This window comes from Rhinolophus sinicus, linkage group LG15 (genome assembly GCF_036562045.2).
Source record: "Rhinolophus sinicus isolate RSC01 linkage group LG15, ASM3656204v1, whole genome shotgun sequence".
NCBI classification, from domain to species: domain Eukaryota; kingdom Metazoa; phylum Chordata; class Mammalia; order Chiroptera; family Rhinolophidae; genus Rhinolophus; species Rhinolophus sinicus.
Window position 1 is genome coordinate 15079291 of NC_133764.1, and position 16786 is coordinate 15096076.

General features: G+C 39.9%; 1 protein-coding gene across 2 annotated transcripts in view; it reads right to left on the reverse strand.

Moving 5' to 3' along the window:
* Positions 1-346: 346 nt before the first annotated feature.
* The window catches only part of RPA1 (replication protein A1), a 45580-nt gene continuing 29140 nt past the window's right edge, over positions 347-16786 (reverse strand). For both annotated transcript variants that reach the window (XM_019755527.2, XM_074319587.1), the window contains 11 exons: positions 15740-15872; positions 14486-14588; positions 12934-13002; positions 12585-12777; positions 12298-12437; positions 11764-11912; positions 9367-9499; positions 7187-7363; positions 4885-4992; positions 2799-2885; positions 347-1343 (listed from right to left, as the gene is read on the reverse strand). In XM_019755527.2, coding sequence (XP_019611086.2) covers positions 1239-1343; positions 2799-2885; positions 4885-4992; positions 7187-7363; positions 9367-9499; positions 11764-11912; positions 12298-12437; positions 12585-12777; positions 12934-13002; positions 14486-14588; positions 15740-15872 — 1397 coding nt within the window. In that variant the 3' untranslated portion in view covers positions 347-1238. The remainder of the gene's footprint in view (positions 1344-2798; positions 2886-4884; positions 4993-7186; positions 7364-9366; positions 9500-11763; positions 11913-12297; positions 12438-12584; positions 12778-12933; positions 13003-14485; positions 14589-15739; positions 15873-16786) is intronic.

A 16786-nucleotide genomic window follows, 5' to 3' on the forward strand; every position in this document is an offset into this window, starting at 1 on the left:
CTGAAAAGCCCAGTAGTATAATTACTGTTTTCTTACCCGCTCACTGTCTGTACACATTTCAAAGCCTGGTTGGTGTGAGACTGCTGTGTAAACATCAATAAAATCCCAATGTGCCAGATCATCAGCATTCTTGGGCACAGCGGCTTTTTGTTTTTAGTGTTTTCATTCTTTTAAAGATGCATTTCAGGGTTGCAAATATTAGGAAGAATGATCTCCATGCCTTGGACTAATCTCCGAGTTTGTAATGAGTTAACATCTCCCCCAAGTGAATATTTATTATGAAGGCTAATTAATTGCTTTCCAGTTACAAGAACCCTCTGCATTCAAAGAAAGTAGGATCCACAAGCAAAGGATAAACTGTTTATTAAGACAAAGCAAGGGAAACAAAAGGCTTCTTCCTTCAAAATCCCTCCTACTTAACAACTTGAATCAGGAAATGCATCACAAATGCAAGGAATATGTACAGGTAGAGTAAGTATACATTCACCAACCAAATGCAACATTAATTGAAGTGAAAACTAAAGCAATACTTTGTAGTTGCCTGGAAGTCCCTAGGGGACAGCAAGTCAATGCTTATCAGCCTTCCTCAGAAGAGACAATTTTGATTAATATCAGACCCATCTGACTTGGTCTATTAAACCCTGAAGGAAGGATAGTCTTCAGATATAAAAGATATGTCTTTGATTAATCATTCTCCCCTATTGCCATTCCAAGCATGAACAACTATGTGGCACCTCTGGAAAGAGAGCCTTTGAACTCTAGGAAGACTTGCTTACTAAAATACCAGGTTCCACACAACCACTTCTCAGCTCTCTCTCCTGAGAAGGAACCCAAGTTGTGAAGGTGTCACCACTGGAGAAGCAGAAACCCTAGTTACATAATTTATTTTACTGTCTGCAGACTTAGGGTCAATTACTTGTGACATAATTCCTGCTTGAAGATAATGACATCTTAATAAAACTGACAAAAGCCTGAGGACAGAGGGAATGACTGGCACTACACTACCTGCTGGCTAAGCCCTTCGGTCTGACGGTTTATACCACAGCCATCTGAGTATACTCTCCTTCGCTTACCAATGGGTTCCAAGATGCACATAAGAGAGGAAATTGCTTAGTCCACCATAAAGCGGCACTAGGCACCGTGTAGCTAATGTGAAATTGTCACACAGGGGGTGAGAAGAAATCAGTTTCATTTCAGTTCTTTATTTGCAAACATCTGCCCAATCACCACTGCTCTTCTCACATTACTGCATTTCTCCTGATGCTCATGATCAGCCTTTTGCCATATTCTCTGTAGTTCACAGGCTTCACGTCCATCACAGTGGCCTTAATTCGAGACTCATCCTTTGAGAAAAGAAAAGCAGTTTTGTGAAAACCTATGCATGAAGCAGTGGTGACAACCTCCCATTGCTTCAATGATCCCAGCAGGAGAAAACACAAACACATGCTGGATCCAGAGTTCAGAAATTCTAATAAAGAAACAATTACAAGTGAGAGCCAAGTCCAGACTTTCTGGCACTGGGACAGTGGACAGAAGCCTCCTGCAACACAGGCCCCTTGCATCCTTTTCTCATGCTCCCAAATACACAGAAACCTAGAACCCAAATGGGGGAGTGACCTCCAAGGGCTTATAAAGTTCAATTTATTCTCTTTACAGAGGGACAAATAGGAACCCAGAGAAGATAAGGGACTTGCCTAAAGCCACACAGCTAGTTTTGAAAGCTGGGTGTGGTGTGAAAGAAAAAGCCGCTGTGGCAGAGGAGAAAGACCTGGTTTGGGTCCCATCTCAGCTCCGCAAGAGGCGACCTCTCTGCCATACCATGTCCTTTCCTGTCCATACCACCAGGGCACTGAATGGACCTATAAACCCCTGACTCCACCCTATTCACTTAATGCTTTATAAAAACAAACACATCTATCACCAGGTATGAAGATTAAGGTCTAATAATAAAACAGAATGAGTTAACGCTGAAACAAGTAGAGATGTTCTCAGAATTCTCCCTCCTCACTCATTCATTAAGACTGAATAGTACCTTCGGAGGCAGAATGGGGTGATGCCCAGAAAGGCTGCAGAGTCTAGCTCCGGGGCTCACACACTTGAGCATGCATAGTAATTACTCAACACAGTCATATTTCTAAGCATGGTTAAGCAAAGCTCTGAACTTGGACTGCCTGGGTTGGAATCTTAGCTCTGCCACTTGCTAGCATATGGCTTTAGGCAAGTTACTTATTCTCTGGATGGCGACATTTTGCCTTGGTGAAATTGGGATAACATTAGTTCCTACATATAGGATTTCTGTCAGGATCAAGTGAGATGATTTATGAAAAGTAAAGGGTGCAGAACGGTATCTGGCAGATTAGTAAGTGCTCAATAAATACTGTTTTATAATGACTACACAATTAAACGATGTTGTAGGCAATTTAATTCAAGGTAATTTTAACTCCATGTGGTCTTTGTTTCATATTCTGACTTTAGAACCCAAACCTCGTGGAACACGTGAGTCCATCAGACACATTATCAGTCTCTGTCGGTACACGAACTGAAAAGCTATGCAGCATTTTTCCCTCCCCCGAGATGCCCGACCATGGACAAGACACTTAACCTCTAAGTCCATTTCCTCATCTGAAAACGAGGATAATAATGGTATCTCAGTGATGGGAAGATTCAGTAATACATGCAGGGTGCTTAGCATTGGGTCTGTAAGCAATAAACTGACAGCTACTATTGTCATTTGTTGTGGGTGGCACACTGCAGTTTCCCACTGCTAACCCTTCTGCAGCCCGGGTGACCTTACTTACGTTGTAGGTCTCTAGTTTGACCCTGATCCTGAATACGAAAGATCGAAAGTTGGCATTCTGGAAAATTTCCTCAAATGCTTGCTCATTCTGCAAAAAGAAATACAAAACTTTAGGCTTGAATACTACTGAACCATTTCAAAATATCTATTAGACTTTAAAAAAGACTTTGGAAAAAAAAATATTTCTGAGAAAATTATCACCCCAGTGGTTTGAAATACTCAGGAATGACTACAGGTGATATTTCATTACATAAAACTGTTTAAGTAGAATTTTATTAAAAATTAAAATACTCCAGCCAGAGCAGTCAAATTTATAGAGACATAAAGTAAAATGGTGGTTGACAGGGATGGGGGTGGTGGGAAAAGGGCATTAGTGTTTAATGGGTATAGAGTTTCAATTTGGAGAGATGAAAAAGTTCTGGAGATGGATGGTGGTGATGGTTGTACAACAATGTGAATGTATTAATGTCACTGAACTTACACTTAAAAATGGTTAAAATAAATTTTGTTATGAATATTTTACCACAATAAAAAATTTGAAACACTTCCAGGAAACACATTTCTAAACTTCAAAAGTTTGAGATGAAACAGATCTGAGACCCAGCATCTTCACTGTAAATTAAGAATTATAAAATCACTCAAAAAACAGTTCACGTTGCTATACACATGATTTCAGTCTCACTATTTACAGCTACTAATTTGGTGAGCAGCTGAAGACGACAGGTAAAGTGGACAAGGTTAGGGCAAGTTAAAAAACCAGTCCTCTTCCTCTTTCCCTCACCCCTCAAACACTACTTGATTAAACTTCTTTGTTAAAACAAAGCCTGGTAAATAGAACGGGATTAGAGAAAGCGTTTTATATAAATATGCAAAAAATGAATTTATAGTAACTTTATATAATTCATATCAGCTAAGTGTTATCTTTGCAAGCCACATGGAACATGAAAATGGCTGTTACATAAAATTCTGTGTAAAGGTTACTTTACACACACAAAACAAGTCCTCTGGGCTTTCAGATATGTAAATAAAACAATGTGTTAAACCTTCAGAAAATTGTATCAGCTGCCATTATTCTTCCAAGATTAGGGAAAGCATGGAGCGCATACTCCAAGAATATCATGGTTCCTGAGGGAAGAATTTCTGTATGTCCTCATTCACCAGCAGTAAAAACAGTCACATGTAATAAAGTCATAAAAAAAAAACATTAAAAAAAAAACACCTGAAAAGGCTGACTCAAGCCTTAAAATCTGATATGAAAATAGAGGACCAGGCAAAACAGACAAAATATACCATCGTACTTTAAAGTCAATTCCAGTTATTTCTATAAAAGGACTTGTTAGGATTATTTCGAGATCTCACAGACAACTTAAAAAAGAAATGGGGACAGAGGGACAGAATTGCAGACAGAAAAGAGTAAGAAAAACAAGCCGAAACAAATGTCAAATCCCCTCTTATACTTTCATAAGTATTCTAAACAGTTTGGAGGAAATGGGGGGAAAATAATCTTTAGATAGATGTCAACTAAAGATAGTGTGGCCAGAAAATCCAGCTTCTATACACATTTTGAGCAACTATCTTCCCTAAATTTAGCATAAGTAGTCATTTATTCCTGGCATTAAATAAACCTAAAATGTAAAAATACAAATTTATAAAAATGAAATGGATAAAGTTAATTTGTGAAAGTTACTTCATTAGAATTGCATCTGACCACCTGAAATAGCAAGTACCTTATATGTGAATTTAAATCAGGATTTGGCTCAATTTTCCGGGAATGTGTTTATTATGTTTAAAAGGCACACTTATACTTCAGATTATTTCAGAAGATACCTTCCATATCAGTCATCACAGGCACACCAACTTTGGTGCGCTCACAGTAATAGGAGAAACCGTGCTGTTTCTAAGGCACTTTTATCTACATTACTTACTTCATTGTTAGCGTAAGATAGACAAAGTCAGACAAAATCAGATGAGCACCTGAAATAATCATCAGACTGAGAAACTACATATACAACACCCAAAAGAAACAAACCAAAAAATATTAAAGAGCAGTGTTACAGCACAAGAACGATTACAGTAATAATACCGACCTTCTCTTTTAACTCCCCAAGGTAAGCGGCGCTTTGTCCAAGGATAGCCTCCGCAGATTCCTGGAAACAAGTGACCCACTGATTCTCTTGAAAATCGGCAATGTTTACCTAAAACACACAACTCTGTATTATTTCAGCAAAGAAATAATAAAAGGATGATACACTCAGGAAATGGGGTGATTAACTTTTTCCACTCATTAAAATAAACGCCAGGGAAAAAACTATTACCACCATATATATTCTTTCCAAAGAACGTGAAAAGTATCATAGAAAAAAAGTTTAAAAGGTAAGTCTGGATCACAGCAGGAACACGATGTGAATTCAGATCTCCATGGAGATATAGCCCAACTAAACTTTTCTTCAGATACAGGATCCAGGCATACCAGACTCAGTTTCTATCCAACGGCCTTTTGACTAACGGTTGGAACCAGCCTTCAATGAGTCAGGGCAGGTTCTCTGCATTTTAACTTGTGCGTCCTTCAGTCACTAAGAGGAGCTCCATGGGATGGTTCTCAGTCACTGCTGAGCATCGCAGACGATTTAAAAGCCTGAGCTAAGGGCTTTCAGCTGGCCACCAAATTTACCTAGCACAGAAATGAGCAATCAACTGTCTCCAACTGGACCATAGTGTACAATTAAACAGGTGAGTCAAGGAAGAAAGCGGATCACAAAGAATTCAGTTACTAAAAAGTAAAAGTAAAAGGTTTAATAGAAATAAGAGGTTTTTTTAAAAAAGGTATCATTTTGATGGTTTGATGTTCACTTTGCATATCCATGGGGCTTTAATATACAAAGTTATGATGAAAAATAAGGGGATGAGAGAAGTTAAAACACTCACAAATGTAAGGGAACATATTGCATACTAGGGCTCACACCTATAGTTCACCCCATGTTATCCTCCTAGAGGCAAAGGGAACCCCCTTTCCAGGTCAAGAACAGCAACGGCAGACACACGGGTGTCACATGAAATCAGTGTGCCGGAGATTCCACTTAGAAGTTTAACAGTAAGGTTGATGCAGTCAACTATCTGAAACAACGTTCTTCATTTCAGTTCATGAAGTTTATAGTTTACAGAAAATAAGAAGCTTAAATATATAACTTTCCTGCTGAACTAACATTTTAAGGGGCAATTAGAATGTAGAAGGGTAGGTGGAATCCTTAACTTTTTTTATCTGAAGAGATTAAAAAAGTTTTTCCTATTATAGGAGTATTCACTGCAGGAAAATAAATAGAAAATGCAGAAAAATATATAGAAGATAAATCAACCAGCAATAACCATTACCAACAGTCTGGTATTCATCCCCCTACTTGGTTTTTTGTCTGTATATACACCTCCAGACTATATAAAACATACCATTTTAAATTTGCTATTTTCAATTAATAAAGCCTGAACATTTATTTGTGTCATTTAGTCATCTGCATTAACAATGGTTTTCAAATATTTTAACTGTGGAAACTATTAAACAGCAAATTCTAATGCCTTCATGGTATTCCATCCTACAGATATTCAGTAAAGGAATTAACCAGTAGAATATTAAGCACATTTAAGTTTTATCCAAGTTTTCAAAATAAATAGCAGGGTAATAGACACCTTCATAGAGACGTAACATCTCTGATTACTTCTTTCCAAGAAATGCCCTCCAAGTGTTCACTGTGTCAGAAAATATAAATATTGTTAAGGCTCCTGATATATTACCGCCAAATCACCATCTAGAAAAATATGAGAGTGCCTGTTTTCTTGTACCTTTATTATCATTTAATGTGGTAACTTTTTAAAAAATGTACACCCTTTATCTTAAAGGTTTTCAAAGCCTTTAAAGAAGCAAGTCTTACAAATGCAAAACAGCCACAATCCCACATCAGCATGCAGTCACATTCCTCTGAAGTCAGCTCTATTGAGGCTAGGGGAACAGATTAGCCACAAGAAAAATAACTACATATAGGCATCAACTGTGTAATTACTGCTCTCCAGAAATGCCATTTCAAATTAATTTATCTTCATAACTGTTACCAGGCAAGTGCCACCAATGCTGTAACTGTACTACATGCACAGCAGACTGAAATCAGCTGGGTATCTAAATGCAACTTTCTGGTATGAAAAAAAGCCTTTAGAAGGAGCAACCAGACTGCTTATTCAATTGGAAGGCCCCTTGCTTTCGTATTTATGGAACAATAATGAGCTCTTTAGCACTTACTCATCGGTGGCTTGGCTTCCTATCACGAGCAATCTTTTCTACGCAGTGCCCGGCCCTCGGCAGGGACTCAAACACCACAGCGGTTCACATCTACCCATTCTACTTACTGACAGGATCATGCGGTACTTGAAACTGGGAAATTCACGGTCACACTTCTCACAGCGGTACAATCCATTCTGTTGATCAATCACTTTCTTATTGCAGTCCTGAGTCGGGCAGGCCTGATACATACAGTTCTCTTTGCGAAGAAACACCACTGTGGCCACAGAGCTGAAATAGTCCGCCTTCAGGAGAAAAGAGCGACAGGAGACACTGAGCACCAGGCCTGCGTCAGGACTGGACTGATGGACTGAGAGGCAGCCCCAAGCGTGCCCTTACGTAGAACTGGTGAGTGTTGATGTATCCTGACCACAGTAAGTCACTCTATAGTTTTAGAAATCACTCGTGCTAATCACAAAACCCATTAAGGTAATAAACCAAGTTCTAAAGTGTCTTATTCCTTTAGAGTTAATTCTAAATTCGACTAAATGAATTAAAGCTGAGAAAGAGTATATGAAAGAGAAAGACTTCAAGTGATAAAGACTCGTTCCTTCTGTTCCTCTGACCCTCCGAAGGTAATAGATGTAGGAAATACAGAGCAATGCAGTAAAATTGAATGCAGCTATGTTCAACCATCCTCCTACATTAAAAGCAATAGCAGTGTTTATCTTTATCTAGGCCAGGGGTCAGCAGACTTTTTCTGTAAAAAGCCAAACAGTAAATACTTCAGGCATTACAAGCCATTCGGTCACAGTCTCTGTTGGAGCTACTCTGCTGCTTGGGACAAAGCACCCAGATAATACGTAAATAACAACAAGTGGCTCTGTTCCAACAAAACGTTATTCACAACAGGCAGCAGGCTGGATCTGGCCTGTGGGCTGCTTTGTCAAGTCCTGGTTTAAGTCATTGAATTCAGCAGGATGCAAAAATAACTGACTGAGGGCATTCAGAGTGGAGAAATCACTGGTAAGTAAATGCAACAAAGACTAAAGGCAAGTGCTGGGGCTTTGTTACTGCTCTTTGTTTTGCTTTAATTCTCCTAGAAAGCGTATGGGGTGGATACTTTTTCGGGGTGAACAGTTCCCTCTTGGTATACCCTGAATTCAGGTTACTTCTAGGGCTTCCCGATGTTTCAGACCAAAAGAGGCAAAATAACCGTGGGGATGTGTGAAGAGCTTGGATGACTCCTCAATCCAGAGGGCTCTACAGAAAATAAGTCTCCCAGGAGAATGCCCAAAGAGTTTCTCTGTATTTCCAGGTAAGGTTCAGATGCAAAGCATGACTTGCAAGTTTGGGTGCAAATAGGTACCCTCTAGGCCTGATTCCTTATTCCATACTGTCTACCTTTAGATCTAAGAGAGACGCTGGGTGACAAGAGAACCTGAAGACTGGTTGTTCCTATGACAGGACAACACACATCTGTCCAACGCGTAGCTCCCAAGGAGCTGTATAACAGCATTATAAGTTGCAGCTGATGACAATGATGGATGAGGGAGTACAGCAAAATGAGACAGTAAGGAATAAAAACCATATTATATAATATGAAAATAATAAAACAGGAATTGCTGTTTTGGGGAAACATAAAAGAGAAATAAATAATTTAAATATTAAACTGCTGACAGAATACAGGTTCAGATCAAGACGGGAGGGTCATTAAATACAAACATTGAAAGGGAAGCTGCAACGGAAGTCAAATGCCAGAGCCAATTCTTGTCAGAGAACACTGGCAACTCTCAGCCCAGGAGGGGTTAATATTCTACCGCTGGCGAAAGTACATGTGAACTGCCTGATGTCTGACACTGAGCCTGCTTAATGCTTGGTGTGAGATATATATATATATATATATATATCCTCAAAAAGCACTGTCTTCTTGGTATGGGGCATTTCAATCTGTAGGAACAATCACAGAAAAGAAATATAGACCCGAAGGCAGTTTATATTCTCATACACAGCTGGGTTAGGACCACTTTGTTACGATCCCTTTAAGAACTAAACAACTCTCTAAGTCAGAGTTCTTAACATTTTTCTGCCTCCACGTACCTGAGGGACACAACATACTCCTATTAGGAAACACGACTCCTCATCCTGGTAGTAATTCCCACCCAGCACGCCATGCTCCGGTCAGAGCCCCAGTTAAGAATCACAGCTTTGAATTAATGCCTGACAGCTTGTACCAGAAATCAAGTTTGAAAATGCATCCTTTTGCACACTTTACATGTCTGTGAAGAACGTTAGGAATGTAGGCTACCTTGTCACCTTGGCCCAGGTTCTCTGATTTAACCTCATATAAAGTTTTCCAGTTGGTGTTGCCCCCTGCCAGTCCTCCACTCTTCAGATCTGAGATGGAAACAGCATCTAAGTTTTGTCCTTCTGAGTCAAACCTGAGAAATAAAGGAAGAATGACGGGCACTTTATATACTTATTGAATATGCTACTTACTTCTTTAGACCAGATACAGGCAGGCTATGCACCCTCACCCAACTAACATAGGTCACGTGGGCTGCAGTTAGTGTCTTCACTGTACCTTAACCCTACCGAAGAAACTCAATAACCCCTTTTTATCTCAATTGCTTTGATGCCCCCCAGTGGTCAAGAAAGACAGTACCACAGAACCTTTTCTGAAATTAGCCTTGCATACCAACACTGACCCAAGGGTCTCAGGCCCCTAGGCCTAAAAACAGTAACCTACACAGTCAACAACAGTAGAGGAGTAATGTAGAGCTCTGGTCTAGTTCTTTGGGCTACTGATGCTCATACTCCATAAGCAGCTGCATTTTTATCATCACTGAAATGTATCAGTATAGGAGGTGACATTCGACATATTATAACAGAGGGGCAAAAAAAAAAAATGTTCCCATGGTGAGAGATCTTTTAAAGCCCAAAAGCTAATAAAACCCAAAGTAATTTATTAGAAGGTATTATCCATTTTCTTGTAGATTTACCTTTTTAGTAAGATTTTTTTGGTACAGTTACCTTTTTAGTGAGATTTTCGTGTAGATTTACCTTCTTTGTATTTTATGCCAATACTAAATTTAATTTGTACTAAATTGTTATTAAAATTGATTATACTTCTATCACATATCCGCCAATATGAAGGAAAGGGGGGGACCAGGGAGAAAGTGGCTCAGAAACATATTTGTGGCAGGGCACAGTGAGTCTGACATGAAAAACATGCCAATGTCATCCAAAAGGAGGATAACTAAAAGGTAACCACACACAGAACAGGCTCCTTAAAAAGAAACCATCTAATGGAATGGACGCTGCCCTAAGCTGCAGACAATTGCCTTCTCATTCTGTCAGGCAAGCGGCTAAATCCGTCACAGAGGCACAGCAAGGTCCATAAATCTGTTTCGCCACTACTTGCTACACAAGTTTACGGTTTCAAAAACTCCAAGGAGACATTTGCCACCAACAACAGCTCATCAGGAGTCAACAGAGCAAGGAGAGAGGCAGCCCTTCCTACAATAAAAACTCCCCATTGTTATATCCAAGATCTAAACATCTCCAATCCTGGCCTAGGTGGGGTGTGTGCACTGCACCTCTCTTTGATCAATGCCCGGTTACTGTATTTTAGAGACAGCCATGTCTTTTTTATGCTGACCGGGATCACGATTACTGACAAGTGAAATATGAAGACCTTAATGTGGGCATGCAATCAACCTGAGGTCAAGCTCCAGAGCCTGAAAGAAAACCAAGCAATAAAGACCCAAAGCTATGGTTATTTCTGGTTGGACTGCTCACGGGCCCCCTGCCTTATAAAACAATGCCAGCTACAAAATGTTAAATACAGATACATGTGGACCACACTCATAAGGCTGGTTTAAGTGACATGAACACTCCAGTAGATGTTTCATGAAACTATTCAAATACTAGTAGTACTGGTTCACATTAGACTCGAAACAAAAGTGGGGAGTATATAATATGAGCTAACTCTTTAGTCATTTAAACCCTAAGACATAGATGGAAACCGACCCCCACCCCCATGACCACAGCTATACAAATTATTTAAGCTCAAGCTAACGTGTTTTCCCTGATCACATCAATTCTTGCATACCACGTTTCAGTTTGAAGTGCTCTTTTGAGGCAGAGTTTTAACACCCTAAAAAGATAGATATAGGAGGAGATTTTAACAGGCTCTCCTAAGCTCGAGTGCTTTGGGAATAGCAATAAAATGCCAACAAAAGCCCATTGTTCTCACCGCACTTTGTCAGAGTCCCGTGAATAAGCGCTAGAAGGTGGGATCAGCACCAAAGACTGGACTGAACAAGAAAGCTTTCTCCCCCCACACCACAGTAACCCACAGCTTTACACCTCGGAAAGAGAGATGCCTTTAGCAAACAGCTGCTAAAGCCTGGCCTCACCCTGCTTTGGCAGGATTGAGGTCAGCATGCAGCACTTCCATTCTAATTGCCTCCTCCTCCAACTCTCCAGGTTTGTCATGGGATTACAGGTTTGTCAGTTTAAGGGCTTTAACGGGATCCTCTCAGAAGGCATAATGCCGCTGAGAAATAGGGGAACTGCTCCATTTAGTACAAAGCCCTCTGCTCGGCAGACAGCTCACATACTGATTGTAACAACCAAAAGAACCATCTCTTCTCAAAGCCCAGGCTTAAATAGCCCCTTTGTTTAGCCCCATAACACCTACCATCCGCGAAGCTTATAGGCCTCTGGCATGTCAGGATTCACCATGACTGTGCTAGAAGCCAGCACAGAGAGGCTCCGTCCACCAAAATCAGAAACTCGGGCTCCTTTGATAGCCATCACGGGTTGTCTAGAACCATCAAATTTATCAGCCTGCATAACAACAAAAATACCAAATACAAACAAGTGTCACTGGCAGGAAGAACACACAGAACATTTTTACCAAAAACTAGGGAAACGGTCAATAGCAGAGTGAATGCAATAAATGGTACATGGAATCTATACAAGATAACCTCACACGCAAGAATCTGCTGAGAGATACATCAAAACTAATGTAGAGTTAGGAGAAACAGCTTTTCGCTATGTAACACTTAAGTCATAACACATCTCACAGAAGTAAATAAAAAAAGGATTTCAAATATTCCCCTGACAGCGCAATCCTTCATTAGGATGGGTCGACGTGGGCCAAGTTCCACAACTCCCAGGACAAGTCACCACGTTTCTGCACATGCTCTGGCTGCTCAGTCCACGTACTTACATCTTCTCCCCACAGAGTAGCAGACACCACTTTCCCTGACATGTCCATCAAATAGATATTTCTCTTAGAAACTTCTCTGTTGTTAGACTTCACTGTGATTTTCGTGGCTTCTTCATAGCTCTTGCAGACCCCAATTATGTCTAAAACACAGGCACAATGTTTCAGCAAGAGATGGTCAAGGTTCCCATTACAGCACAACCAGCACACGGGTAAGTCTCACACCTCCCCCGTGTGTTATAGACAACACCGATCGTCACCCCTCCCCTTGCTCTCAGAGGCAGACTTACCTACAAGGGAGTCCTTAGGTTTGCTCTCAAGGTCGTCAATCCCTGTGAAATCAAACTTAACTGTAGGTAAATGATGATCATCTTCACAGGGCATGACGGAAGTCTCATTATTGAAGGTCATCTCATAGTCGTTTTTAACAGCTGTGTATTGTTTGTTTGCAATCTTCAGAGTGCCTTTAGAGAAGTAATAGACCTGCAAAAGAGGCCAAGCCAGGGAACATGGGATAGTCCATCAAAGTGGACATGAAAACCCTGTACCACTACACAGCTCGCCAACGGTCGGGAGTCCCCTCAGCCTCACTCACCCTACTGCTCACCCGTTTCAGTTCTAGACTCGACACTTCCATACCTTATTCACATCAATAAGAGGAAAGAACTTGTCCACTTGCTCATTGAAAGCAGTAGCTCTGATTTCACCCTGTGGAAGCATGCAAGAGCAGGTTACAATTGTGTTCAAGTTTTGCCAGTGAAAAACAGGACACTTTCTTTTTTCTTTTCACTTTTATTTATTTTAAGTGCGTTTTTCCAGGACCCATCAGCTCCAAGTCAAGTAGTTATTTCAATCTGGTTGTGGAGGGCGCAGCTCACAGTGGCCCATGTGGGAATTGAATCAGGCAACCTTGTTGTTAAGAGCACCGCGCTCTAACCAACTGAGCTAACCGGCCGCCCCAGGTCACTTTTTTTTTTAAGTGTCAAATGACCTCTTTAAAGCAGTAGCACAAGCAAAAATGAGATCAGTAAGAGTACAGACACCCCAGAAACATGTTTTATAGTTACATAGTCAAATTATTAATCCTATGAAACAACCTAAGTTTAATTAACTGATGCTGCTATCATGCTTTATCAATCTCAAGGTAGAAACCCGGGAAAAAAAGAAACCAACAAACCCAAAAGTGAGTTTAATATTCTGACAACAAAAATAAAACTACTTTGAACACTGAGTGACACGACTAAAGCCCACGGGGAAGTGTGCTAAAATCATAATGATTCACCAGCTTCCCTCACATTTGCACTAAGCAAAGAATTACTTCATATTCATGAGTCATTGCCAAAAATGTTATAACAAGTCATGTTTTCAAGTTGCTTATGATTTGATTTTCACTTTTACTTCTCGTCAGTCAAAATGCTACAGATGGGTAAGAAACTTTAGTAAATGGCTGAAATTTTAGCCAACTGACAGAATAGGACAATAATCTGGTAAAAAAAAAAAAATTAGGTTCTGATAGGGATTCAAGCATTACCCAGTCAATACATTTGGGGTATTGTTCCACCTTCCAAAAAACCAACCTATTTTTGTCTGCCCTCTTAGAGCTTCGAACAAATAGGAAATATGTGGCAGTTTGAAAAGAATGCTTGAAGTACATATTAGGGATTATATAAACAAAACTACTGGGCAGAAGAGAAACAGCTAACAGGACTGTGGAGATGCCACAACTTGGATTTTTTTGTCTCCTCATCATGGTTTGGTGTTGTTTACGCCAAGCACGTAGAGCGTCTGCATAGTCAGAATTCATCTCCCACAAAACCATTCACTCATCCAGGGAGCTGCCTCGTGCCTCCCACTGGGGCTCAGAGCTCCACTTCGCTCATAAGCAGACATCACCTCCTACGGCTTCAACTCTGCCCAGCAGCAACGCAGACAGAGCACCTCTGGTTTCTCCTGCCCGTGAGGCTACTTACACATTTAGAAAACTAATGTCCACTGTCGCAAATGCTTTCGTTTAAGGTCAAAGATTTTATTTATGACCTTTAACCCAAAAAAAGACTGCCACAGAGGGAAAACAACAGCAACAGCCATGTTTCTTGCTGGCCTGCTATTGTCTTTCACCTCACTGGCCTGCACAGTGCCTCCTGTTTCTCAGCGCTGACTACTCCTATTTCCCCACTTGACAAATACTCACACTTTCATCCACTAGTTCTATAGAGAAAAGCTTCCCTTCCCCTCGGGAATTGCTCCAGGTACGGATCTGACTTTTGTTGGTAACACGAGCACAAATAGTCCACCTAAGAACCAAATGGATTATATTAGTGTTCAGAGTCTTGGGAAAGATTGGAAAGGTTCCATAACATCTTCCTATAGCCTTCTTTATCTTCTGCACACTCCATTTTTCTACAAGGTAAGCTATATTTTAATCCACCTAATTAAACCCCCAAGATGACATACAGGTTTGACAGTTTATGGAAGAACCAAATTGTAAAACATACAACGTAATTTAACACTAACTCATTCTCCTGTCAAATAAGTAAATTTATAAACTCTCTCCCTTCTCCAAAAAGCATCACCAAGGCAACAATATCCCCTTAATGACAGGTTCGAAGCTAGAAAATGCAGTAACACCAGCAATTATATTTTGCCACTATTTTCATTATGGGAACTGATATAACTGGTGTCAAATTTCCGTCTCATTTCTAATACACACTGAATAGAAATACAAGGTTATGAAACATGGTATTGGTAAGCCCCCAAAGAAAAATACACTAAAGCAGTATGACCTCAGACAGAAGACACTGAAAAATGAGGACAACTTCCAACTTCCATTCCTGAAGGCAGGAGTTGGGTACATCAGTTACCTTACTTACAATTTCACAGGGGAACATATCTTCCCTACATTGTAAAGAACTAAAGGATAAATAAAAACATATCTGAAAGAATTCTGAAAAGAGAACGTACTAATTTGCAACTGCTAAAATTAACTTTTAACAGAAAAAAGTCATATAAAAGAAATATCTATTCAGGGTATGTTCATGTGGTTACTACAAACAGTACAGATTCTTTAAGTCAACTAAATCAGAGTAACTTTTTTTAGACTAAAAGTTGCCTATTTATATGATGAGAAGATAAAACAAATGCCTTCTGAAGTAGAATATTTAGTTTTACTCATAAGGCTACCAACTGATTAAGCATTAAATATTTTAAATTTCAAAATAAATGAAATTCCACATGCTATGGCAGATTACTCTTTTCTGCCATTCTTTTCTGATGAGAAAGTTCAAGTCTGCCACAATTTGTACCCTCCTCCCCTTCCAGGAAAATAAAAAGAGGAAACCTATTTTATGTGTGGTTAACAGTGCACACATAAGTAAGTCAAGAGCCCATAATAACCTTTTACACATTTTGTAAGTATGTTCTAAACTTATTCTATGGAATAACTCACTTGGATTGGTAAGGGGTGAGGCTAGAAATGGGTACCACTTTGGCTTGTGTTCCCCCAGAACTGTTCACCAGGCTGGTTCCTCCAGCTTTTCCAAATATCTTTGCAGCACCATAATCCTTAGATACAGTGGAACCTTTAAAAACAAATGCAAAGAAGGACAATCATAATTTTATTTAAAATTTATAGTTAAGTTTTTGTAATAATTCTCCAGTACTGAGGCGTCACTGGTGAAATCATACAAAATGAGAGGTGAAATTTTTCCTTTTTAGTAGTCAAGAGATATGGAGGTCAAACAGAGACCCAAACAGGAGGCTAGAAAAGTGATCTAGGATGAATGCTGGGCACAAAGAAGTTCATTAGATATTTGCTGACTTAAGCCCTGAGGTCAAGAAAATAAATAATAGTAATGAACCCAGGCACAGCTCTTTCAAAGGGCCACCCTCCTTAAACTTTTCCCTTATAGCAATGGGCAAGATAATGGGTCAGAGAAAGAAAATCAATCTCCTTGACTGGTAAAACTGATGGCAAGTCACTAGGTGCATGAGAAAAAAAGCAGAAGGAAAGGCTAGTAAGTAAAGGACATAGTGGATGAACCATCCGAGGTGAAGAATACCTGTCACAAATATATCACCTCAAAACATCCCCAGAAAACTCTCAGTCCTCAACTGCTCTACAGGACTGAAAAGTCCAGAATGAAGTTTATGGGGTTGAGTTCAGTTGAGAGCAAAGGGCAAGAATCAGTTGTTGGTTCAAGACAAACAGGTAGCTGGCCACCAGGATTCCTTCTGCTTCTTTTATCCAAGCCTAAGGAGCTGCCTTGCACTTGGAAAGGATAAGTAATTAAAGCCTGTAAGTTCAAGAATTCCTCTGTATGTGCATTGTTTCTATAAAGCTTCAACCTCCCAATCAGGTTGCTTCCTCTCAACACACGCCGAGTCTTCCTTCTTTCACTACCAAACTGATTTGTGTTTAGGGAACATTAACTGATCTTTAAAATGAAGTATTAATATAAGCCAAAGACAGACAACTGAAAAAATAAATCTGTGG